Genomic DNA, 27,130 nt, shown 5'->3' on the forward strand with positions numbered 1-27,130 from the left:
TTAATAAACAGATGGCGGTAATTTTAACCAAAGCAATTTTTAAGGAAGTTTGAATTTTTATTTTTTTATTTTTTATTTTTTAAGGAAACGTGGGAAGCAACTTTATAGTATTATCTTTTATTTTTTAAACTTTGAAAAACTAATAGATATTTTTAAAAAAAAATTATTAACAGTTATGTTTATCCAAAAACTATTTGAATGTATTTGAAAGACCATGCCCATGATTTCCACAATTCTCTGTTGGAGGGTGTGGTAGTGCCGTAGTGGCTAGTGGCTAGTGGGTTTGTAATTTTTTTTTTATTTATTATTATTATTATTATTTTTTTTTTTTGGGGGAGAAACTATACCACAAGCCTAGGACTTTATTGAAGAAACAAAACAAAACTTAATGAACATCAAAGTCTATCAACTCGGCAATGTCTAAAGGCAAAGCTTCCATCCAAATGTGGCAGCCAACAATGGAAGAGGCCTTTTTTGCAAGAGCATCCGCTACTATATTACCCGAGCAGTTTACATGACTAAAAATAACTGATGAAAAACTAGGCAATAGGTGTCGTACATAATCTATTATATTTCCAAAGGAGGACAGTCTTGAAGTCCCCTGGGAAACTATAGAAATAATTGTGGCCAAGTCACCTTCAAATATTACGCGATGAAGATCAAGCTCAATAGATTGGAGTGAAATCAGTTTTGAAAAGCTGATTTTCATAAACCTCGACAGATATCCTATCTATCGAGCAGCTATCAAGTATCGGGCTAAAACAGCTTTTTAAACCTCGATAGATAGTAGCTGTCGAGCTTTAAAATCCAACACTTCTTCACTTGATTCTTGGATAGACTTGCATGATTTTAACACTTGAACTTGAAACTTGTTCCTCGAAGTATTAAACACATCCTAGATCTGCCCTATTACAAATAAAGTGTGTTTTGTCAAAGAATTAGCCAATTCTATATTGACATATGTTCCTAACAATGATTCACATATGTCCTAACACTGGGAGTGTGGTCCTATTTTGTAGATAGTATTTACGTGGAAGTTAAAGAAGCATTTTTACCAAGTTTTGTCCCTATTTAAATTTTTTTTTTTTTTATTTATACCGGTTTTTTTTTTTTTTTTTAGGGAAAAAAAAAAAACATTGATGGTTTGTTTAACTTATTATATATATATATTTTTAAAAAAATAAATGTGTAGTTGCTTTGAAGAAGTGGGTTAGTGAAAGAGTGTTCCTATTTTGTAGGTAATGTTTTAGTGCAAGTTAAACATGTATTTTTACCGGACTATCCTTTAGTTTTGTCTCTGCTTAAACCTAGGGGTGTAGGGGTATTTTGGAACAAAAAAAAAATCCGATCCAAACAGGAGAAGCCCCTTAAATAGTAGTATAGACAAGTCCCGTGAAGCCACCGCCAACCTACCACCGTGAGAAATGAAACTCATACCTAAAATCCATCAAACAACCCAGGCTGTTCGTCAAGGAACCATCACCCCGCCTTTGCCACTGTCGACAAACACAAACCATACCCAAAATCCATTAGCACAAAAATCATTCACTTACCAAATCCACTGCAATCTGATCCACCAAAAGCAGCTCCACCACAATCTGACCTCCAAAAACTCAAGTCGACAATCATAGATGAATGGTCTAATCTCTTCAATCTAGGTCTTGAAGGGTGATTTTCAAAGCTGAAGAACTGGGTCGGATTCGGTAGGGAGTGGCGCCATCGGTGGTCTGTTGTTAGTGGGTGTTGTCGCTAGTCTCATTGGTTTGGCATGGGAGAGAGTTTGAGAGAGGGAGAGAAGAAATGTGAGTGAGGGAGAGAAGAACTTAGAAGAAGCAGGAGATTGGATCGGGTGAGAGGGAGTGAGAGTTTTGTAAAATGTTTTACAGTTGATTTTTTGGTAAAATATTTTACAAGTTTTTACACACAAACTTTGGTCAAACTGAAAATATTTTACAACTTTGACTATATTTTACATGCATAAAAACACTTAAAAATAGAAAAATATTTTACTACGAAACAAACGGAGCATAAAAGAATTGCAATGTGGTCTTACTACTATAGTTTATGTGGTCGTTAATCATGGATGAGTTTTTTTCCACTAATGGGATACCTCTTATGTGCATTTGTGTGATGCCTTCACCATTATGGATAAATAATTTTCTTTGTATATGTGTAGCATAAATCAATTCTATGGTACATACATATTAGTTGTGACATGAATGTAGAGGCATGACTTAGTACAAGATATATATATATATATATATATATTTTGATTTGTAACAAATTTAGATATTATTAATGGATGCCTTTGTTGTAAGACTTTTGCCAAAATTGTAGTATTTGATGTCAATGGAAAGAAAATTAAATCAAAGGACATGTATAATACCATATAAGGTAGCAATAGACAACCAAAAAAAAAAAACAAAGACTAGGGTGAAAGATTATCCAAGTTTGGACAAAGCCTCAAAATCCACAAAGACCAATTGGATGTGAGAAATTCCACGAAAATGTATGCATGAAGAAATTGAATTTGGATAAAATATGAAGACCAATTGAATTGAATTGTGTTTTCTATGACAAGTTCTCTCTCTCCTTATTGTTTTGATTTAATTTTTGTTTGAGCTAATACTTGGTTAAAAAGTTTAGTTGTAATCTAGATATTCAAGAGGAGAAAATTCTAAAAAGAAAATCAAGTTATTAAAAAAATAGCATAATCTAAAATCTAAAACTAAAAACCCAAATTAGGAAAACATAATGCACTATAACATAATTTAGAGAAATATGAACCACCTAAAAAATGGATAAATATCAATCAAATACATCCAAAAATAATAGAATGATATATTTGTATTTGTAGAGATATTGAGATGAAAAATAATTTTAGAAATTGTTTAATTTTTGAGAAGTGCTACGTCTACAACGTTTTCACAATAAGTCATAGTTGGTAAGTTATTATCAGTTCTAATTTAAACCTATCACTAAATTTTTTTTTTCAAACCAATAACAACCGACTATGTATGATTTGTTGTGAAATTATTATCGACATATCATTTCTCTTAATTTTTTGGTAGAGCAAATTATTTTTAACAAATTTAGGAGAACAAATTATACTTATATCAAAATTACAAAATAATTATCTATTCACATGCATTACATAAGTTTGCAACTAGTGAGTATTAAAGCACATGGTGGTTTGTGAGTGGTGAAGGACATGGATGTGTTGAAAGAGATGTCTCGAATCTTGAAGCCCAAAGAAGAAGAAATTATTAGGTTCACCTGAGGACTGCTGAAATGATCCTCCTAACCAATAAAATGTGCAATCCTTCCAGTAAACCTAATAATTTCTCCCACAAAAGAGGTAATGACGTATTTGTGAGACGAATATTGCTATGTACTCATGTGTGAGTGATTCACAAATGTATTCTTCTTTTTTATTATTCTTTTATATTCAAAATTATACCCTTTTTTAAAAAAATCACATAGAAATGTTATATATTTCGTCTAGTTTTTGTGGTTGAACTGGAATCAAATGATTCAGCAATCCATGGATTTGAATCATTATATTATATTTCCATTTCCGTATATGAATGGGTTTTATTGGTAATCTATAGAATTTACATTTTATCAATCAAGCGCATATTGTTGAGCTTTTTCCTAGGGGAACATTTTTCATGATATAAAATGTAATAAACTACATTGATACTCAACGGGGTTCAACTTACATATGATAAATTTTATTCAACTGTCCTTAATAAACAAGAAACAGCAGTACTAATTAATTGGGTCGTCAAATGAAGCTTTCAAACTCTTTGAAATTGCGAAAAATAGCATGTCTAGGCCTTCTTCTTATGATTTAAGACCCCTTTTTTGATGAATTTCTTCCAAGGATATGGATTTTGGGATCTACCTAATTCTACAATGGCTACGACCTACGATTGGCAGAATAGGCTTAACTGTATAGTTATTAACTTATGTCATGCACTCATTTAGAAATTAATATATGACTTTGTTATGCTTCTTATGATTGTAATCTAGGCATAAGGCAGACTTGAAGGACTACTAGTGTTTTTTTTTTTTTTTTGGGGCTGAAAATGGATAACCTAGTAGTATTTAATGTTTTGCTTCTTAAGAAGGAATGTCTACTATACGTGCCAAAAAATTTCTCTCCAAATCCCTTCAAACTTATTCTATATTTTTTTATTTGATATAAATTTTCAACTCGTGCTATATTTTTTTTTATTGGATGTAAATTATGAAAATATAAATGTTAGATTGCATGTTTTTATTATAGCTTTCAAGATTTCAAGAATGTCAAAAATCAAATAACTATACAATCAATTAAATATTTAAATTTCAAGATTTTGTGGTCTAAAATTATGCATAAAAAATAAGTTTATTGATCAATAGTAAATAATATTTGATTTAAACGAAATTTGATATATGTATGATATTAAATTAAGCAATTCTATGCATTATGGACAACTGTTCAATCTTAGACTTTGTTGGCCTTTTGAATTCCCACAAGTAGCGATTATTAGTTTTTCCTTATAATTATACCACTTTATATTTAGTTGTTGTTTCTAATGTTTCAAGAAGTGGTACCTTGTAGTTGTTCTCAAGTTTTGGTAGGAAAGCAAAGCTTTCAAGAACAATGAACACGACCCAAATTGGACGCGTAGCCAATTTTGAACACATATCGGTATCATGTAGCATCGAGTGCACTGGAACAGTGTCTGCAAGCCAAAGCCAAGGATGGATAAACAAGTTTCCTAGCAGTCAGTAGTATCAGAGAAGACCATATTTAAGATTTACTTCTATAGGCAGTGGCCCCTAGTTATTAAAACAATGGGGATGAGATGGAACATGAAAATACTTTTGCAGTACAATGTAAAATGTGGGTTCTTGAATTACTGTTGGTGAGTTTGGATTGGTTTATAATTCAACACAATGAAACTAGTTGGTACCATTCAAACAAAATAATTTATTAGGTCAAAACGTTCTCTCACACAGACTATATTTTGGTTCGGACATGGCTTATGTCCAGTGGAAATTTTCACTGGACACGTCCGGATACGGACACGTGTCCACTTTTGGTTCTTTTGCACAAAAAACTCTCACCTCGACAAAGCAGCACAGCAGTCTAGACCTTTGGAAAGGTACACTGAGCAAATTAGGAATCAATTCTAACATACTGATTGACTAGGGAATGAGAAAAAGGAAAACTCAGACACCCCATTATGCATTTGTACTGAAAAACACATGCAGGGAATCGAAACCTCAACTCATCATGGGTTCTACCCAACAGAATTTAGAGATTAAATCATCGGTGACTAAGTAAGATCTTTCAGTCTTTTTCAGAAGTGACTTTTCCTGAACTTTTTACTTGACTCTTTCCATCCTAGAGAATGCTTCAGTTTCAATAGTTTGATTAGTTTTGTGCAGAAAGGGTAAAAGAACATTTCCATTAGTCATGTTACATGGATAGAAAACTAGTCCCAGGTAAAAACGTCCCAGTACCAGTATTTCAAAGCTCCAAGCCATCTGATGGAACGCTCTCAGGAACGCTCCAGAGAAGAAGAAGCGGAACTCTGCAGAAGCACTAAAAAAGTTAAAAGAATCTCACTGTGATGATTCTCAGCAACGCCCTCCCCATGGTTTCAAAGCAAATGTTATGGGTCCTTCTTTTTTAGCGGAGTCCAGCACTACTAAGAAGTCCTTTAAGGACAAACTCATAGGAGAAATTCCAGGTGCTTATGCTCAGGCGTTTGATTTCTCTGAATACATCGACAACGGCATGGAATCGGAACCTGAATCTGAGGTGGATAGCTTGAGGCAAGGTGTTGCTGCGGTTCGTCTATCAAGAGATATTATCCACCGTATTAGAGCACCTTGGTCTAGTGCTCTCATTGTCAAGGTGGTTGGCAGAACAGTGGGTTACAATTTTTTGCTCTCCAAACTCCATTCTCTATGGAAGCCAAAGGGCAAAATAGACTGTGTGGACTTGGAATGTGATTTTTATCTCATCAGATTCTCCCTCAAAGAGGATCATGATGCTGTCCTTATCAAGGGTCCCTGGTTTATCGGGGAGCATTTTCTATCTATTAGACCTTGGTAGGCCAACTTCAGGCCTGAGGAAACTAACATTGCGTCTGTGGCAGTCTGGGTTAGGCTCCCACGCCTCCCTATTGAGTACTATGACCTTGAAGCTCTCAAGGAGATTGGCCAAGCGATTGGTATAGTGCTGTGGATAGACACTCACACAGCCTCCGAAGCCAGGGGAAGATATGCCAGATTGTGCGTCCAGGTGGATATTAATAAACCGTTGATTTATACAGTTCTGATTGGGAAATTCCAGCAATCGATAGTCTACGAGGGAATAGGCAAATTATGCTTCTCATGTGGTCGCGTCGGTCATCGACGTGACAATTGTTGTTACACCATTAAATCTCAACCGTCGAGCAACTCTGCTCAGGCAGAGGACTCACGCTCTTCGGATGGGGAGGTACGTTCACCAGCTGCAAGTAATGCTCCCACTACAAACTCTGACCCAGGACGACCTGTCACAGCAGGCTCCAATCCCACTACCGATACTGGTATGGTGACTGTACCTAACCATTCGCTAGAAGACAAGTATGGTCCGTGGCTTGTAGTAACACGCAGGAAACAAGCTAACAAATTTTCCAAGAGAACCAATGGTAACACGCCTTCAAAAGCTCCCTTTCTGGCCCCGACTCGGCCCATTATCCTATTGGCAGTAACATAGATATGGTCCAACCCAAAGATGGGAAAAGGAAGTCCACTGGGCCTGAATCGTCCGCAAATGTCATGCCTTTCTCTTTTGGGCAGTCTAAACCGTCTCCTCAAGGGTCCACTCTAAAGGCCAAGCGCAATCTTAAGGGTAAGATAGACAATCTGCATGTTGGGGCTACCCCTTTACCTAAGCCTGATGCTTTCTCAGACCAATCTTTGCCTCTCAAACACACTTCAACTCGCCCCTGTTTTTCAAGCTCTCTTGCGCTTTTTGATGGAACTTTCGAGTCCAAATGGGAAGCTCCAAGGGAGATGGGTAATAAAGGTGGTGGAAGCAGTGACCGAAATCCCAAAATTAGAGATCAATTTTCGACAGGTTCCAATTTGGCTCTTGATGGAAATCCCGTGGTGGACGTTCAAACCAATTATTCAAGAGCATTGAAAAGTGAAGGTCATTCTATGGAAGAGTGTGCAGCAGCTATTTCTTTTGCTACTCTTGTGCGAATTCGCCCCAAGCCCGGTGCCATTGGAAAGGTTGATCCTGTGGCGCCAACCGATCTTGATGTCTGTGATGGGGATTAAGAGCTCCACCATGCTTGCTCAGGTCCTCCAACCGATCAAGTTCATCCTACCCATTGCAATTCCCACGCCGGGGAAGGGGTAGCCCAAGGAGATAATGCTCTGGACCGAATGGTTTGTGAGGAAGGAGGAGATGCCTACCTCTCTTCCAGATGACTTTCTTCTCCTCTCCCATTTAGTCTCCATGAATTTAGTTATTTGGAACTGCAGGGGGTCCTTGAAACCTTCCTTTCAAAATCATGTTAGGGATTTGGTTCCTTTGCATGACCTAGCCATTTTTGTTGTGATGGAAACCCACATCGAAGGTGATAGAGCCAATGATATCACTGATAGACTTCCCTTTCAAGGAGCTATTCTCACTGATACCATAGGTTTTGCTGGTGGCCTTTGGTTACTTTGGGACACTAACAGGGTGGAGATTACCAATCTGGCTAGCATAGAGCAAGAAATCCATGTTCTCGTTAAGGTGAAATCTTCTAATCTTAGTTGGTTTTTTATTGCAATTTATGCTAGTCTTAGGTTTAGGGAAAGAAAGTTTCTCTGGAATAATTTATCTATTGTTGCCAATTCTCATAATATGCCTTGGTTAATGGCTGGTGACTTTAATGAATTACTCTCTGCTAATGATAAATTTGGTGGTAGACCCATCATCCCCTCTAGGGCCACTACCTTTAAAGACTGTTTTGATTTCTGCAATATGGCTGACCTCGGCTTCCAAGGTCCAAGGTTTACATGGACTAATAAAAATGATGTTAGCTCCATCATCCAGGAAAGATTGGACAGGTTTTTCGCCAACCCTGACTGGTGTTTGTTGTATCCAAAAGCTCAAGTATCACACCTTGCCAGGTCTCTCTCGGATCACTGCCCTATTCTTCTTGAGCTTCATCCTTAGAATAACAGTAGACTGATCAGACCTTTCCGATTTCAGAGCTTCTGGTTATCGGACTCCTTGTTCCCAAATATTGTTCGCAATGCGTGGGCAAACCAGTCCAACCCGGATCAAGCTACTAAAAAGTTTGTAAGAGAAGCTCAAATCTGGAATAGGGAACATTTTGGAAATATCTTTGTCAAAAAGAAAAGGTTGTTAGCTAGATTATTGGGCATTCAAAAGGCCAAGGCAAGCAGACCAAGTGTGTTTCTAGTAAACCCAGTGTGTTTCTAGTAAACCTGGAAAAGCAACTTCAAGGGGAGCTTAATAAGGTGTTAAATCATGAAGAAGAATTGTTGGTGATGAAATCCCGCATTAACTGGATGATCCAAGGTGACCGGAACACCTCTTTCTTTCATGTATCCACTATTGTTAGAAGGAAGCACAATAAAATCTTCAGTATCAAAACCACCCAGGGAGACTGGATTTCTGAGCAGTCAGTAGTCATGGATTTCATTCAGAATCACTTTCGAAATCATTTTTCCTCTGAGATGCTGTTTTCTTCCAGGCATGCTCCTCCCACCGCAGCAAACCTCCCCCATCTATCTGCATCAGATGTCCAAGCTTTATCTCTCCCGGTTCTGGATGAAGAAATTAAAAATGCCCTTTGGTCTCTCAAACCATTCAAATCCCCTGGGCCTGATGGCATTCATGCTGGCTTCTATTAGAGATTCTGGTTGCTTGTGAAGGATTCCGTCACTAAGGAGATCAAAGAAGTTTTCAATGAAAGGAAGGTTCCTGCCTATCTAAACCAGACGCATATCGCCCTTATTCCTAAGATAAAAGGGCCGAAAACCATCGATAATTACCGTCCCATTTCCCTTTGTAATTCCGTTTATAAGATTATCTCCAAAATTATTGTTACAAGGATTAGACCTTGCCTAGATAGTTCGGTATCTCCCTTCCAAACAGCTTTTGTCCTAGGGCAAAAAGGCGTGGACAATGCCATTATCGCTCAAGAGATAATCCATACTGTTGGTAGGAAAAGAGGTAAAGTGGGGAATATGGTCATCAAAATTGACCTTGAAAAAGCTTATGATAGACTTGAATGGTCTTTTATTCGAGATGTTCTTCAAGCAGCCAACTTTCCTTCGGATATGGTTCAGCTTATTATGAGTTGTGGGTCCTCCTCCACGGCTTCCATTTTAGTTAATGGTGGAGCCCTTGACTCTTTCCTTCCCTCGAGAGGTACTCGGCAGGGTGATCCTCTCTCTCCCTATCTCTTCATCCTTTGTATGGAAGTCTTAGGCAAAATCATTGAGGACAAATGCTTTCAGAAAGCTTGGAATCCTATTAAAGCTTCTTCTAATGGTCCATCCTTTTCGCACTTGTTCTTTGCTGATGACTTACTTCTTTTTGCGAAAGCTAACGAGGAAAATTGCGGTAATGTGAGAGAGGCTATTGAGGAGTTTTGCTTGCTGTCTGGGCAAAGAGTCAATTTCTCCAAATCCAAAGTTTTCTTTTCCCCTAATGTGGATCAGGAGTAGAGGGAAACATTGAGCAATATTCTTGGTTTTCGCTCCACCCCTAATCTTGGTAGCTACTTGGGATTTCCCCTTAGACATGCGGGTTCTTCAAATCAAGACCTTAACTTCGTCTTGAGCCGTGTTGAATAGAAACTAGCTGGGTGGAAAGCTAACCTTCTGTCCTTTGCTGGTCAAAAGGTTCTTGTCCAAGCTTCCATTAGCTCCATACCTTCCTATGTCATGCAATCTACTATTCTCCCCTCCAGAATCCTAGATAACCTAGATAAAACCAATCGGAATTTTCTGTGGGGCTCTTCAGAGTCTAAGAGGAAAATGCACTGGTTGGGTTGGGAAAAAGTCACTAAATCCAAGGCTGAGGGTGGTCTCGGTATTCAAACGGTGAAGGGTAGAAATTTGGCCTATCTCTCTAAGTTAAACTGGAGGTTCCATGAGGAGAAAAATGCTCTCTAGTCCCAAGTCTTGAGGAAGAAATACTTATCCCAAAGACGTCTCCAATCCAACAATGAGAAATCCCTTCCTAGCTCCCGTACTTGGAAGGCTCTTCAAAAAGGCAAGGTGATTTTTAATGTAGGAACTAGATGGAGCTTGGGTCGGGACAGTGACATTAGTTTCTGGTTTGATAACCGGACTTCAGAGGGTTCGCTGAGGTATCTTATTCACGGACCTCTCACTAGGGAGGAGGAGGAGCTGACAATTGGTGATGTTGAATTGGAATTTGGGTGGAATTGGTGTAAAATCTCTATGGAACTCCTTGCAAAGATCTATATGGAAATAAAGGCCATGCCCCATTCCTGTGTGTCAAATGAAAAGGATAAACTCATATGGGCTACTACCTCCAATGGGGAATTCAGCCTTGCTAGTGCATACAAGCTTGCAACCACTCAGGCTGATTTTGTTCCTCCTTTCAATGGTAGGTGGATTTGGAAGTTGAATCTTTTGCCAAAAATCCAGACATTCATTTGGATGTGTTTACACAAAAGTATTGCTACTTGAGAATGCCTTGCCAAAAGGGGTTTACATATTAATCCATTATGCCCTATCTGCCACCAATATCCAGAATCAATCTTGCATCTCCTTCGGGATTGCCCTGTTGCGTCGCAGGTCTGGCACAATCTCAAACCTCAAAGCCTTACATCTACTTTTTTTTCTCAAGACTTACATACTTGGTTTGAAGTCAACTGCAGAATGGTAAATAATGCCAGCCTTTTCTCTATTCCATGGCATACTTTATTTTCTTTTGGCATCTGGACCATTTGGATTCATCGTAACAAGGTGGTATTCCAAAACCAAGCTCCTTCTCCTTCTATTCACCAGGAAGTCATTCAAAGAGCTGTGGAATTTTTCTTTTGTGCTCAAGGGAATAGCTTGTATAAGCCAAGGATTCTTAAGATGGTAAGATGGGAAAGGCCCTATAGGGGCTGGTATAAACTGAACACGGACGGATCTACTTTAAGGAATCTCGAGATTGCTGGGGGAGGTGGTGTGCTCAGGGATGATGCAGGGTTATGGGTCAACGGTTTTGCTAGACAAATTCGGCGTACCACCAACTTCTTGGCAGAACTATGGGCTCTTAGGGATGGCCTCACTATGTGTCTTGATCTCAATATTAATGCCTTAGAAATAGATTTGGATGCTAAGGTGGTAGCTGATCTAATGAACAATTCGGGGTCCTCCAATGCATCTAACTCCTCTATTGTGGCAGATTGCAGATTGTTGATTTCTAGAATTCCCCAAGTCAAAGTGAGGCATTGCTACTGTGAATCTAATTCCTGTGCAGATGCTCTTGCTCGCCTTGGTGCAAAGATGTTTCCTGATTTTCTGTATTTCTCCTCCCCTCCCCCCAATTTGTTTAGCACCTATGTTTCAGACCTTTATGGTCTTTATCACTCCAGGCTTTGTCCTAGCCCAGTTGTAATTCCTCATCTGTTTTAGTTTTATGCCTTTCTCTAGATTACCAAAAAAAAAAAAAACTAGTCCCAGGCCATTAACCTTAATGAATTTCCCAAAGCCAATGGTTCTGCTGTCTCTAGGAATAATTGGATTATGGGAAAGGAAAAGGAAAAGGAAAAATAGAGCTTCCACATAGGGAAAGGCTCCCCTCCCGTTTAAAACTCTCCCATTCTCTCCCATTTTAATGTAGATGAAGGACACATGATAGATAAACAATCTAAAGGCTAAAAGTATGCCATGTCATTCTCTCAATTTTTTGTCTCTTTTTCCCTTCTTTTATTCTTTCTCCCATTAGCACTTTCATGGTCTGAGCATCAGAGGTGTTCAGTTCAAAACGTGCTAGAAATTTTTCGTTGCAATTTGGTTGCGTGCGACTGTGAGGGACACACCCAAGAAACTGTGGCAGTTGGGACTGATGTAGTGGTGAGTGTTGTGGCTAGAGCGTTGACGCCGTTAGCTAGGTCCAATAGTGGCACACGAAACGGAGGTCCTCCGATGAGCTTGTGGTAAAGCGAAACTAGATAAGTTGGGCCGTCTGGTTCGACAGCAGAGGCTAGGTTTTTTTAATGTGGGTTTGGTTTCTCTAGATTTGCAAATATGGATAGAACAAATATGCGTTGTGGGTGGTTAATGAGTTGACAGTGCTTTTTATTTTTATAGATGGTGGTTTTGGAGAATTGGATCAGATTTGATGTGAGTTTTAGGCATGGGGATTCACAGATAAATCTCACCATCAATAAAAGTTCATGTGTTTCAATCGATGGAAAAGCAAGTCCTGTGCCTAGGGGTGGCAATTTTTATCCATATCCATGAATCCGCCTATTACCCACCATATTTGGATAAGTCTTAACCCAACTCATTTGAGTATTTGAGTTAAATGGATAAAAAATCATTTGGTTATTTAATTAGATGGGTCTAAATGGATAAATTCACTAATACCTACTAAACCCATCTAAAATTTAAAATTAAATAAACCCACTAATATCTATTAAACCCTTTTAAATTCTAAAACTTAAATAAAAGTATGACCTCAGTCTCACTCTCCCTCAGATTTTCTCATTAACCAAACACTTTTCCAAACACTTTAACCTCTAGATCTCTAAGCCCAAACACTTTCCCTCAGATTTTCTCACCAACCAAACAAAAGGAAATTCTAGAGAGAGAACTGAGTGTACTTGTCGACGGCAATGACGGCTTTGGAGTAGTCCGACAGCGGCTTCTCCGGCAAGGCCTCGCGAGAGTGGTACAGAGGCGTCTCGGGAGGGTCGCCAAGTTCGTATCGAAGCGGCGAGTGAGGCGAGTCATTGTAGTGAGCCGATGAATCGGAGTTTTTCGACGAAGACTTCTTCATGTTCGCCTTGTTCTTCTGGTTTTGTTGCTGCTGCTGTTGCTGTGGTAATGTTTCTTGGCTTTGCTTTTGGTTTTGAGTTTGAGTTTCCACTCTTTGCTTTGGCTTTCTCTGATTTTAAGGTGAGTGAGAAAGAGAAAGAAAGAGAGAGAAAAAGCAAAGAGTGGAAACTCAAACTCAAAACCAAAAGCAAAGCTAAGAAACATTACCACAGCAACAGCAAAGAGAAAGAGAAAGAAAGAGAGAGAAAAAGCAAAAGAAAGCGATTTTTGAACTTTTTTTCTTTGTTTTTTGAAGTTGACAACTTTAACTTTTTCTCTTTCTTTCTCTGATGGTATGTTTGGTTCCCGAGTAAAATAGAGGGAATAGAAGGGAAAGAGGAAATGAAAGGAATTTTATGACCTTCAGTGTGCTTGAGACTCTGTTTCATTGCCGAGAAAAAAAAAAAAAAAAAAAAAAAAACGTAGAGAAGAAAAAAGTCATTTTTTCCTCTCTCTGTGGCTTTGTTTGGATGCTGAGAAATGAATTTTGTAAAGGGAAAATGAAAGGAAAGTATAGGAAAAGTGATTTTTGAAATTTTTTATTTTTTTAAAAAAGTTTTTAACAAATTATTTATTTATTTGGATCATATTGGGTTAAATGGGCGGATTACTAATTAAATGGGTTGGGCGGGTAATGGATAATTAATTTATATATAAACGGGTCATAAATGAATAATTACACACCCAATCCATTTAGGACCCAACCCATTTATGATCCAACCCGCCCATTTGCCACCCCTACCTGTGCCTTTGCCATCATTTCCAATGGCTCTGTCCTATTTGCTGCAAAGTCGTTGTAAGAAGCATCATCTCCAATGGCTCCATCTTGTTTGCTCAAAGTCGTTGTTGCATCAGTGGTGGCCCCGGTGGGTTTGCAAGGTGATTACTAAAAGGTGCGGGCAATTAAGAATAAAAAATATTTTGTGACGTGTTTTATTTTCTACCGTTAGATTTGTTACTTGCCACGTCTCCCCCATCTGTATTAAAAAGGGAGGAAACATGAGAGTTTTAAACAGGAGGGGAGCCTCTCCCTTGTACATAATACTGCCTTCCTTTATTCCTTGTGTAATTTTAGAAATTCTTATGCATTTTCCTTCCCTTGTTTTCCCAAGAACAAATGAAGGGAATCAGGTTATGGAAATGCTCCACCAACCCATCCAATTATTTCCGTGCTTAGGTTGTCTGTATCCTTGGTTAATGTCATATCAATCTGAACCCTACTTAAACCAATTCAGTCCTAACTCGAATCCACCAAGATGCTCTTGGCATGCCTATTACTGTCTTTTCATGCTGTGAATTCAAACTTGAAACTCAGAAGAAAGTAGTTCTTCTGCGTATCTATTTAACAATTATGTAAAACTAGTCGCAAGCCCATACGCTGCGTAGGAATTGATAATTATTTTGTAGTTATAGTATAATATATAATTTGTTCTTTAAATTCTATGAAAAATAATTTTTTCACTCAAAAAATTAAATAATTTCTAAAATTATTTTTCATTTATCTATCCCAAAAAAATATCATCTTTTTATTATTTGGATTTTTTTTATTGATATTATTCATTTTTTAGGTGGTCCATATTTTCTTAAATTATGTTATTGTGCATTATAATTTCTTAATTTTTTTTTTCCTATATAACTAAATTGTTTAAATTTCAAATATATTATTCAAAAATTTCATTCTCTTAGAAGAGATTATCATATTTATAATTTTTCATATTTTATGAGTAACTTCGAACTATTGATTGGGTTTTGTTTACTAATATAGATACATGAGATGGAACTGCATATTTCTAAAAAAAAATTCCCAAGAGATTATACCATATTATAAATGTAATATTTAAAATAATATGTAAAAAAAAAAATGTATACTTTATTTCTAAAATTGAACACTTCACCTATTGAATTGAAAGAAAATAATTTGTATAACAACATAAAGAGAATTTCCTTAAAAAAATAAAATAAAAATAAAAATAAAAAACATAAAGAGAATGTGATCTAATAAAAAAAAAATTGACTATATACACTTTCACTTATTAAGATTTAATTGCCTTTAACTGGTCTTTATATTGCATTTATTGTTGCTATGCTCCTATTTAGCCTCCTCATCTACCACATCATTGGCCACATCATTATTCTTTTTATTATTTATTTTTTACTTTTAATTTTTTGACAATATTAAATATATAAATATATTGGCTTTACAAATACATTTAGGCAATTTTAACTTTACATATTCATCTATTTTAATTTTGATGTTATAACTAAATAATAAATCAATGAAAAATGAAAACAAAAATATTGTCTATACATATTCATCTTGGGCGGTTTTAATAGTTGATAAACACATTCAACTACATAGCCAAGATTGTATTTTGATATAAATTCAGAATCTCACTTACAAAATAACTAAGTATTATGTCAAAAAAATCAAACAAAAGTTATAAGAGGAAAAGAGAAGACTTGTGATGGAAAACTAAAAATAAAAAAAATAAGAAAAACACACACACACTACCAAATCATATTAACGCAAAATAGTATTATAAAAAAAAATACAATGATTCATCAACCTAAAGTAAAATTGCAAGAAAGAATAAATTTTATATATATATATATATATATAGAGAGAGAGAGAGAGAGAGAGAGAGAGAGAGAGAGAGAGAGAATAATTACATATTTTGGGAGATAAATAGAAAATAAAATGAGAAGAAGCATCACAAAAAATATAGTTATGAGTCAAATACCAAATTATCCAAGTCATGTTATATAATAAAATAACATTATATTCTTGTAAACTATCTTTATATGCAATTGGATAACATTTAACAATCATAGAAAAGAAAAAAGCTAGATAATAACTTAAAAACTCAAAACATAAAACCAAATTGTATCAACCCAAAGTAAAATTCTAAAGAACACATAAATTCATCAATCTAAAGTAGAGATACAAAAAATAAAAATTCACATAAAAATAAAACATGAGAGAGAGAGAGAGAGAGAAGTAATAACCTTTTTTCATGTGGAAAAATATGTATAGAATGAGAGAAAGAATCACATATTTATAGTAATTGAATGGGGATAAGAAGAGTCAAAATAAAAGGAAGAGAAAGGGATAGATAAAGAGTGACATTAAAGTTGAGAGTAGTGGAGAGATAGAAATGTAAAAGAAACATTATGGTTTGAAATAGGGGAAGAAATGGTTGGAAATAGGTAGATGATGTGGCTGCTAATGTAGCTCAACAGGAGTATAACAGTAATAAATGTTACGTTTTAGTTTTTAAATATATATTGATATGTATTGCTCGATTCTTCCAATAAGGAGAACCTAAGTTCGAATGCCTTTCTCCCACTTGTTAAAAAAATAAAATAAAATACCGTAGAAACGAAACTTGCAACCTGTGGCTTTATCTGCATTTAGTTATAATGAATGTCAATCTTTTCTTCTTTACATTGCTAAAAACAAAGAGTTTAGAGACCGAAGAAACTACTTGTGGCAAACTTCCTTCTGCTTAGCGACTATATAATTAATCACTTAAAACCAATTTTGGCACTAGAGGAAGATGAGTAAAAAAGTGAGGAAGCAGAGAAGCTTGTATTATTGCTTTTTGGAAACAAGCTTTGCATTGCAGGTCTTGATGATGAAGTGGCTGGAACTCCACTAGAATTCTTATTTTCTTGAACATTGTTTGCTGGGGATCCCTTCAGGAGCACATCCACCTTTGCATACTCCTCTCTTTCATGTTTAATCTCCTTAAGCATTGCTGCTACATCTTTCATGGTTGGTCTTTCATCAGGAGAGGAGTTTACACATAATAAGGCTATGCCTAATGCTTGCATCATTTCCTCTATTTCTGATTCTGATCTAGATAGTAGGCTGGGATCAAGGACCTCAATTCCTCCCCTCTTTTGTCTAACCCAATCCACTAGATGGATCCCATCCGGTATTGTAGGATCAATTGGTTGCTTCCCTGTCAAGACTTCCAAAACTACAACACCATAGCTGTAAACATCACTCTTCTCTGTGATCTTCATCATGTAGCCATATTCTGAAAATAACATTACGGTTAGCTGTTTCTAATATGATATTAGGTTGTGAATTTAAAGGGCTTGTTAAACCATCCATTATAAAAATTGTTTGAAATCTCATTCTTCTGTTTGCAAGTATGGTAACTCTCAAATGCTTACGAGAGAACTCATGGTGAAATTTCCATAACAAATTGCATTTGGTAAAATTCAGAAATACAAAAAATGAAATACATCCAAATACAGCATGAATATTAATTTTGCTTGAGTATAAAATATGTGATTTGAAAAAGTAACAAGCACAACTATATTTCAAAAGGAAATAGTACTCACCAGGTTGCATTTGGTCAAATTCAGAAATGTGAAAATGTAATACTTCCAAATACACCATAATTATTAATTTTAATTTTGTATAAAATCTTTGATTTGCATAAGAAAGTAACAAGCATCAAAACATATCAACAACTATATTGCAAAAGGAAACAGTACTCACCAGGAGCAATATATCCATAAGAGCCAGCAACTGTATTAGAAGACCGTGCATAATCTCCATCATCAACAAGCTTGGCTAGGCCAAAATCAGCAATATAAGGCTCAAATTCAAGGCCAATAAGGATGTTATTGGCCTTGATATCTCTGTGAACAATTGGAGGGACACAATCATGGTGTAGATAAGCAAGGCCTTGTGCTGCCCCCAACAAAATTTGGTATCTAAGTTCCCATTCCAAGGCATTTCCTGTCCTCTCATGGAGTATACTTCCCAAACTTCCATTGGGCATATAGTCATACATGAGCAATTTTGTGTTTCGATTCCAACAACAACCCAGAAACCTAACAATGTTTTTATGACGGATTGAGCCAAGGGTTTTCACCTCTGTGGAGAAGGAATCGCGAACTGTACATTTATCATCAGCACATCCATTGCCTCCAGCCATTGTTGATGGCCAGAGCTTCTTCACTGCAATCACTTCACCATTGTCCATATCAGCTCGATAAACGACCCCAGAACACCCTTTTCCAATTACATTGGCATCTACCAAGCATCTCAGAACTTGCTCCACAGAGAAATTTAGTTTCTGGAATGGAGTGAATTGCCATGGCCATGAGTCCCCCAGTTCTGATTCATCATCATCTCTGATGGTTCTTCGCGCCCTTATGACTGCAAAGATCCCCATAACTAGCATTGCCACTGTCAGGGTGACCAGCAATGCAATTGCTAGTTTAAGTTTCCGTGACCGCCTTACATAATTCTCGTTTCTTGTTAGTCCTGTCTTACCATCATTGCTCAAGAAACAAGATTCGCGATTTGAACAGAGACCTTGGTTTCCTGCTAGATCCATTGGTGATAACTGCCGAAAGAGCTTGTTGTCAGGAAGATAACCAGTGAAATTATTGTAAGAGACATTGAGTAAAACAAGATTATCAAGCCCAGAAAGTGGACTCAAATCCCCCTCTAGCTTGTTATGAGAAAGGTCTAGGATGGAAAGTTTGTTCAGTGCAGATATTTTAGATGGGATTGTTCCAGTGAGTCCATTGCAACTGAGGTTAAGAGCGATTTCAAGAGCTTCAATCTGACACACCTCCATAGGAATGCTGCCTATGAGTTCATTACTGCTAAGATCAAGCAATTGGAGACTTGAACAGAGGCCAAGAGATGGAGGAATCGACCCAGAAAGTGAATTCCTGCTTAGCATGAGCTTGTTTAATGAGACAAGACGACCCAAGCTTGCTGGAATCTGACCTGAAAATCTATTAGACGAAACATCCAAGACCTGGAGCTCAGATAGAGATGACAATGAATTAGGTAGAGGACCTTCCAAAGTATTGTTGCTGAGGTCTATCATTTGCAATTCTGTGCAACTTCCAATCTCATCTGGCACCGACCCAGAAAGACGATTTCCAGACATATCAAGAAAGTTTAAACTCCTAAGGCCACCAATTGAGTTAGGAATCCCACCAGCAATCCTGTTGTTTCCAAGCCTCAGCCTCACAAGAGAGCTGCAATTACCAATTTCTATTGGTATTGAACCAGAAATATCATTGGAAAGCAATAGCAGTTTTGTGAGGTTTTGGAGCTGAAATAAGCTAGGAGGAATGCTGCCAGTGAGTGAATTGTGAGACAAATCTAATGCTTGGAGATTACTACAGCCACCCAAAGTGGAAGGAATACTTCCTTCTAGCTGGTTGTCCCAAGCCAATAACACAGTGAGCTTTGACAACACCCCAAGCTCTGGTGGGATCAAACCTGAGATCTGATTTGTGTCAAGTTGTAACTGTACAAGATTTGTAGCATTGGAAAGATTTGAGGGTATTGAACCCGACACATTGTTATTACTAATCATAAACTCCTCAAGCTCCAAAAGGCCACCTAAAGTTAAAGGTATGGTTCCGGATAGAGAATTCAGTGAAAAATCAATCATTCTTAAGCTACTACAATTCCCAATCTCATTTGGGATAACCCCAACAAGATTATTCCTCCACAACATCAACTGCTCCATTTTTTGGAGCTTACCAAGCTCTGGTGGTATTGGACCAGAGAGACTATTTTCATAAAGAAACAAGTTTACAAGCTCAGAGCAGTTACCTATATCAGGAGGAATTTCACCAGAGACCATTGTGGTATATATTGACAAAGTCTGAAGCTTGCTAAGCCTACCCAATGAGGTTGGTAAAGAGCCTGAAACTCTGCTATCAGCCAGCCCCAGCACTCTCAAATTGCTGCAATTTCCAAACTCATCTGGGATTTTCCCAATAATGTCTTTGTTACCACCTGCTCGAAGAACTTCAAGGCTTGCCAATTTGCCTAGCTCGGGTGGTATAGACCCACTTAGCTGATTATCAAAAAGCTGCAGGTTCTTTAGGCTAGTGCAGCCACTTAGCTCAACTGGGATTTTCCCAGTGAGCTGGTTGGAGCTCAAGATCAAGTCTTTGAGGCTTTTGAGCTTGCCTATGCTTGCAGGGATAGAACCAGCAAGACTATTTGAGCTAAGGTCTATGGTTGTAAGTCCCATACAATCACCAATCTCATCTGGGATAGTCCCTGTGAGATTGGCATCAGATATGACAAGTTTTTGAAGATAGTGGAAAGAGGAGAGATTGAATGGCAAAGGAAGCTCAAGCTGGATAGATTGTATAGTAATGTCGGTGACAAAACCTTGGGAAGAGCATTTTATGTAGGTCCAATTACATGGGTTGGAGTCAAGTATGTTCCAGTTGGAGAAAAATGGAGGTGGTGTTGATGCAGAGCTGTGGAGCCAAGAGAATAGAAGGGAGGCTTCATGGTTGGATGTGAAGGCAGGGGTGTAGAGAAGGTTGATAAGGAAGAAGAAGAAGAAGAAAAAGAATGAAGAGGAGGGGTTGTAGAAGAAGAAGGATTGCCTCGTGCTAAGCATCGACGACATTTGCCTCAAATTCTAAACCTTTCTTCTCGGGTTTGCATCATTGGGTTTTGCAGCCTCTCTCTCTGTCTCTCTTTCTCTCTCTCGCTCTCTCTCTATGTGACTTGCTTTCTTGCTTTGAACTCAAGCTCAAAGAGTAGTAGTACTTAGTTTTTCTACTACACTAGGAAAAGCAAAGCACAACACCACAAACACACACCTAAACAAACAAAACAACAATAAAGAAATGAAACCCAAAGAAAATCCAATGCCTAGAGATCAGCAAAAACTGCACCACCACCTCCACCCCCACCCCCACACTTTGAAATAAAGTAAGGTTTATTGGAATAAAGAAAGGTTGATAGCTGGGTTCACGCGCAGAGAGGGAAAAACACCATTTTTATATATGGACCATGACTTCACATCTTTCTGGTAGGACTGATTTGTTTAGTTTTTAAGTTATATTTTGACTCCACTATCGAATTGAGAGTAGTGACTACTTACTAGTTAGCTCCAACTTCAAGTCAGTGTCGTTGTTTGCCTCCATCTCCAATTTTTTATATAATGAAAATAGACGTGGATTTACTACCCCATTTGGATCACATGCATGAGAAGCTTTTTGGGCTTCAGTAACTCAGTTACTGTTCATTCACTCCTCTCTTTGCATCCAATTATTTGGTACCATACCATCCTATGCCAGTCATAACTCATAAATATCAAGATAAAATTTAAAGGGGGCTTTTCTTTTGATAAGATTTGAATTTCGGACCCATGGTTTCATTTTCACACAATGGAGAAACGTATTTAATAATTGTTAAAAGAGGTAAGTATTAAAAGAGGTAGTGTACTATTGTAACTTATAAGGCAAGAGACAATTGTGTCATTGTATGGGCCCAAAATTAGAACTTTGGCAACTATGATTGAAAGACATTAGTGTTTTTACCACTTGTTTTCTTGTAAGTGACAACTTATTTCTGAAATTAGATGGGACAAATGATTTGTATTCAGACATTTAGATGATGACAGGTGTTTATAGTTTCTTACTAACTATATTTGAGTGATGCTATATGCATGCTCATTAGATAAAGAAGTTTAATTTGTTCCATCTTTGATCATACTAATTTCCCTTTTTTTCTCCTTTTTTGTTGTGTGTATATATATAATTCAAAGGGAAATTCAATCAAGAATCCTTTTTTTTTTTTTTTGAAAATCTAAATCTAAATCTACGTATCTATATATAAAACTAGGTAATAGTAAGAGTTGTAATAGTGATCTAAAGTTTTACCATGTGGCACAATCTTGGGAATTATCTTCATTTAGCCTTCCACATCATAGAAATTTTGCATTTATGTTAAAATATTAATTAATTATCATGTGTTAATGAGCAAACACATTTATTTCTATTTTCTATACACTAATTATTTTAGTTTAAGAAATCTCTCTCTCTCTCTCTCTCTCTCTCTCTCATGTGTAACTTTTGTTAATGCTACATTACTAAAAATAATTATTAATTTAATATATTCAAAGTTACATCGTTGAATTACACATTTTCATTATCCTTAACACGTATTTCGAATTACAAGTTAATCAGATATTATTTATTATTTAATCAAATATTTTACGACTAAATTAATTATTGATACCTAGTCATCTTAATATTGTGTGAGTATGAGGTTACATTTTATAACTCATTTAACAACACATAATATATAATTATAATTACCTTTCGAAAAATTATAGAATACTTTAGGAATACCATAAATGCAAACTCCAACCTCTCACATGAATTGTGGGTCACATTATGAATTTAATTAATGGAACTCAGTATTATGTAAAAGGAGATAGTATGCATTTAATTTATGGCACTTCCGAGGTATTCTATAATCACCCTTAATTTCCCAAATTTAATTAATGACATGTAATATAATTAAAATTAATTTCTCAAATATTATAACACATAATCTCTCTCTCTCTCTCTCTCTCTCTCTCTCTCTCTCTCTCTCTCTCTCTCTCTCTCTCTCTCTCTCTCTCTCTCTCTCTCTCTATATATATATATATATATATATGTAAAGCTAAGGGAAAATTCAATTATATTTCAAATTGGAATTCAATTAGAGTCTAATTTTGCGCCAGATGTCTCATCTAATCTAAGCTTTTAAATTTTTATGCCAAGTAAGTTAATTCAATATAGAAAACGAGGAGTTCAATATAAATAAACCGTAAAAAAACTTAATCATATGTATATACCATGACTATATACTGTCCATTACTAACTAATACACACACACACACACACCAATGCTTAGAGAAAATTTAATTAGATTCAAAACTGAATTTTGCTTTTGTTAGATTTCCATACAAATTAAACTGTTTATATTTTTTCTGTTATTTTTCTCTAAACTAGTGAGCATATTTTTTATACTATTTCTATTCAGATATTTTGTATGCCAGGATCTTAAACGTAACAAATTGTAATTGAGCTGAACGATCCCATATACCTATCCCCATTCAATTTAGGAGATACTATTAGACCAATTTATTCTTTTATTTAGTGTTGTATTTATTTATAATTAGTAGAATATCACGGACAATGATTGTGAATTAATGTTGTATATGTAATATCCAATAGTGATTTTAAAAATAATATACATAATAGCAGTGTAATGAGAAACTTGATGTAACCAATATCATGAAAATTATAAGAAAAAACTATTTTAGTGCATCCAAATATCCTGATTGAACTAATATCCTATATGTTTTATAACCCAAGCTAATATCAATAGCACCACTGCAATTCATCATACCCGTGCGTAAGCACTGGTTACATACTAGTAAGTATAATACATGAACCATAAAAATAATTTTTTATTCGAAATGAACTAATATATATATATAATATTAATAGCCAAAACTCAGAGAAAATTCAATTAAATTTTAATTGAATTCTCAATTTTGCACCACATGTCCCATTTAGTTTTTAATTTTGTGTCAAGTAAATTATTGAGTGTACAAATCGAAGAGTCCAAATCCAATTTAAATTTTAAATTTGGTTTCAATTGGAATCCAATTTTTCACAATGTATCCATTTAAGTTTTTAATTTTTGTGACAAGTGAATTATTGGGTGCAAAAACCAAAGAGTTTAAAACCAATTAAATTCTAAACCATATATATATAGACAAAGTTTAGCTACAAAATTAATTGTAGCTTAAGACTACTACATTTCTCAATAAAATAAACATTACTACATATTTTGAAAATCTAACCGTTAAATTGCATGTTTTTTGTGCTCTTAATACATATATCAAATTTTGTGTAAATCAGATATTATTTACAATATGATCTATAAGCTTATATTTTATGTGTAATTTTAAGCTACAAAAACTTGAAATTTATAAAATTTATTAATGAAATAGCTATTAATCTTTAATTTTTTAGAAATTTTACAAGCATAGAGGATATAAAAAGAAGATGTAATCCAATGGTGGATTTGTCAAAATTCAACTCCAATAATGAGATGGGTTCAAGTTAAACCTAGTGTAACTCTAAAAAGTTAAACATTTTTTTAACCATTAGATTTAAGTAAATCCAACAGTAAAATAAATAAAAAAATAAAAAAAGATACTCATTAATGTTGGTATTCTGATTAGAATCTCATTTAATATCCCTTATTTATAACATTCTAGACCTATCTCTAAACCCAAAAAAGGTCTACGTTCTCTCTCTCTCTCTCTCTCCTCCATAATCACTTTTTTTTTTCTGCTCTCTCTTTCTCCTCTATCACTTTTCCCCAAATCAATTCCATTGTCTTTCTCTTAATTCCAATCTCACCACCATGCTCCTTGCCTCATCAACATGAACACTCCAGATCTTGACTCTTGATCATAAAGGTTGTTTCTTCAACAAGAACCCACTACAAACAAGTATTAGTTACTTAATGTATCAATATAACTGTTGCATGTGTGGTTTGGGATATGCGTGGTCAAATCTTCATAAGTTTTTCTTGACCAATCTTGTCACAAACAATCTCATCACAAAAGTGCTCTTATAATACAACTCAATTAAACTCAACTACGCTTTAATCTCATCTGGTTGGATCTGCTACATGAACTTCTTTGCTTCCATTTAGCTCTTTTAAAGGTTATATATATACTCATGGCGTTCATAACAAGAAAGAAAAAAAATCATATTATCCCCTTTTTTGGGTTTAGAGATATGTATAGAATGTCATAAATAAGAGATAATAAATGAGATCCTAATCAAAATATCTACATTAATGAGTGTCTTTTTCTTTTCTTTTTTTTTACCGTTAGATCTATTTAAATCCAATAGTCTAAAGAAAAAAAAAAAGTTAAACCTTTTTTAAACCATTGGATTTAAGTAGATCCAATGGTCAAAAAATACACCCATTAATGCTAATATTCTGATTAGGATATCATTAATTATCTTTTAGCTAAAAAAAATAAAGGTATACATCTCTCTCTCTAATTTTTTTCCTCCACTACACCATCTCTTTCTCTCTCTCTCTCTCTCTCTCTCTCTCTCTCTCTCTCTCTCCTACACCGCTCTTCCACCTCCACGGCCAGGTCTCTGGCAGCCAAAAAAAAAAAAAGTCGCAGCTGCTGGTTGCACAACTAGGATTTCTTATGCTAGGGAGTATCACATGTTATTGCACCATTTAGCTTATCACCACGCTTTGCTTGATACTTTCCAATATTCCCCTTACCCTCTGGTTAGTCTCCCACTTTTTTTTCCCTTGTTATAATTTCTTAGATAGAACTATTTTATTGTATTCAACTATATTGTAGTACAAACGTTAAAAATTTTGGTGGATGTAGAGGTTCTTTTTATATGCAATAATATTGATGATTTAGCATAAAGTGAATTTTTTCATTTCATTTTTTTGAGTCACTTTTTTTTTTAATTTTAATTTTGATTGTAATAATATATATCTTGTGTTTCAAATTTACTTATAACTTTTTTTTTCAACTTTAAGTACATGTGGCTAAAGAGAATCACAAAATGAGCTTCACTTGGTAGAATTCAGATATATAGAGTCCAAGTAGCTTAGAATATAAGTGTTTAAGGACCTATGTTGTTAATCATGATGAAATATTACATTTTGGTTTTTTGTTTTGTTTTTATAAGGACCTATGTTGGAATACTATTTGAAATTTTCTAGCAAGAACCTTAGCTATTAGTCTTTAATCCATGACAACATATATATGGAGGGTAGTAGCAGTGCAGCCATAGTTTTGGTTACAACTACTCATTTGTTTTTGCTTTAATTTAATGTGATTAACGGTGTGTTTATGGCACATTTTTCATATTTTCAAGCAATTCTATACTCTTTGTTTAGTCCTATATTTATTTTTCACATAGGAAATCTTTTTGTGAAAAGCAAGAAATTGTAGACCTCTTTACTTGGATGTTACTCTAGATTTAAGTAGTATCATTTTGCACTATGGGTTCAGGGTATGTTTCATAATTCATTTCTATTCCCTATAATACTAGGGAGCATGGAAACTGCATGGCAGTGTAAAGAAAGAAGAAAATTTATTTAGTATAGGTTTATACTTTTGCATAGAACCATTTGCGTTCTTAGACAACTTAGGATTTCAGACATACGGTTGAGGATTGTATATTATCTTTGAAAGTTTTGAAGATGGGATAGACAGATTGTTGTCCAAAAAAGTTTTAATGATTTTAAGTATATCCTGGTGTGATTGTATATTCTATCAAATGAAGGAAAAGCAGAGGCATCCCACCATGTAAAATGCAAGATGTAGATACATTCATACCTACTGCTATTAGAAATAATCATTATTCTCATTTTAGAATCCAATTTTTAAAGTGCTTTTATTTATTTATTTAAATTTTGTGATTCAAATTTCAGTATTTAAATAGCATGGAAATTGGATAAAATTTTATATTTGAGAAGCAATCTGTTAGAATAATGAAAATGTTTTGGAGGAAGTCTATTAACAATTTTGCTAAAATGTGTTAATGTCTCCAAGGATGGCTTTCAATTAAACATAGTCAACATATTGAAATAATGCATTAGCAACCTGCTCGTTATCCTGATTCAAGACTCTTTTGCTTATAGAAATTGATCAACAAAATCATATTTTGATCTAAAGATAAAATACAAATGTTAAAAAAAACTAGCAGTTTCTTGGGTGGCAAAGTTACAGCATTTCTTAATCCAAACATCTCTAATTACAAAAGTCTTAAGTGTACAACTAACATAAATTCATTTGTAACAACTAACAAGATACAAAGCATTTGCTGCTTCATAATCACTCTCGAACTTCCATAATCACTCCAATACCAGGTGAAGCAGAGATCTAAGGATCATTTTTGCTGCTCCATAATCACTTTCAATCCTACAAAAATTCTTAGTCACTAATAATACATTTTGTATTCCCATCAAAACGTTTGTCAATGAGCTTTCTAGCATTTCCCTTAAAAATGAAGTGTTTGTTTTAAGTCTTCACAATCAGCTATAGGCGATAAATCTTACTTTAAGAGCCTGTTTAAAAAATTAGAGCAAGCTAATACTACTACTACTTCCATAAGGTGTTGTTATCTTCAAATGAAAGGAGCACCACCCCCACCCCCAAAAATAAAAAAGAGGGAGGTGGCAATTATT

At 35.5% G+C, this 27,130-nt stretch overlaps 2 protein-coding genes across 2 annotated transcripts; one reads left to right on the forward strand and one right to left on the reverse strand.

Moving 5' to 3' along the window:
• The first annotated feature begins 4,845 nt into the window (after positions 1-4,845).
• LOC115950001 lies at positions 4,846-6,763 on the forward strand. Its single transcript, XM_031067256.1, has 3 exons — positions 4,846-4,916; positions 5,560-6,075; positions 6,127-6,763. Exons 1-3 carry the CDS (start codon positions 4,846-4,848, stop codon positions 6,761-6,763), a joined length of 1,224 nt encoding a protein of 407 aa, XP_030923116.1.
• A 9,324-nt stretch (positions 6,764-16,087) lies between these two features.
• Positions 16,088-20,757, reverse strand: LOC115994224 (receptor-like protein kinase 2). The gene is made up of 2 exons (XM_031118287.1): positions 17,597-20,757; positions 16,088-17,126 (listed from the first exon to the last, which is right to left on the reverse strand). Exons 1-2 carry the CDS (start codon positions 20,502-20,504, stop codon positions 16,609-16,611), a joined length of 3,426 nt encoding a protein of 1,141 aa, XP_030974147.1. The 5' UTR covers positions 20,505-20,757; the 3' UTR covers positions 16,088-16,608.
• Between the last annotated feature and the right edge of the window lie 6,373 nt (positions 20,758-27,130).

Source organism: Quercus lobata, chromosome 6, assembly GCF_001633185.2.
Source record: "Quercus lobata isolate SW786 chromosome 6, ValleyOak3.0 Primary Assembly, whole genome shotgun sequence".
In the NCBI taxonomy this organism is placed as follows: Eukaryota; Viridiplantae; Streptophyta; class Magnoliopsida; order Fagales; family Fagaceae; genus Quercus; species Quercus lobata.

What these genes read in the sequence shown, in the direction of transcription:
- LOC115994224 (XM_031118287.1), bottom strand. Translation starts at nt 20,504, where the DNA reads ATGTCGTCGATGCTTAGCACGAGGCAATCCTTCTTCTTCTACAACCCC. An exon ending in TTATGGATATATTGCTCCTG is followed by an intron (nt 17,127 to 17,596) that starts GTGAGTACTGTT and finishes TGTTATTTTCAG; the next exon opens with AATATGGCTACATGATGAAG.
- LOC115950001 (XM_031067256.1), top strand. Translation starts at nt 4,846, where the DNA reads ATGGGGATGAGATGGAACATGAAAATACTTTTGCAGTACAATGTAAAA. An exon ending in GGGTTCTTGAATTACTGTTG is followed by an intron (nt 4,917 to 5,559) that starts GTGAGTTTGGAT and finishes GAACGCTCTCAG; the next exon opens with GAACGCTCCAGAGAAGAAGA. An exon ending in GTCCTTATCAAGGGTCCCTG is followed by an intron (nt 6,076 to 6,126) that starts GTTTATCGGGGA and finishes GGCCAACTTCAG; the next exon opens with GCCTGAGGAAACTAACATTG.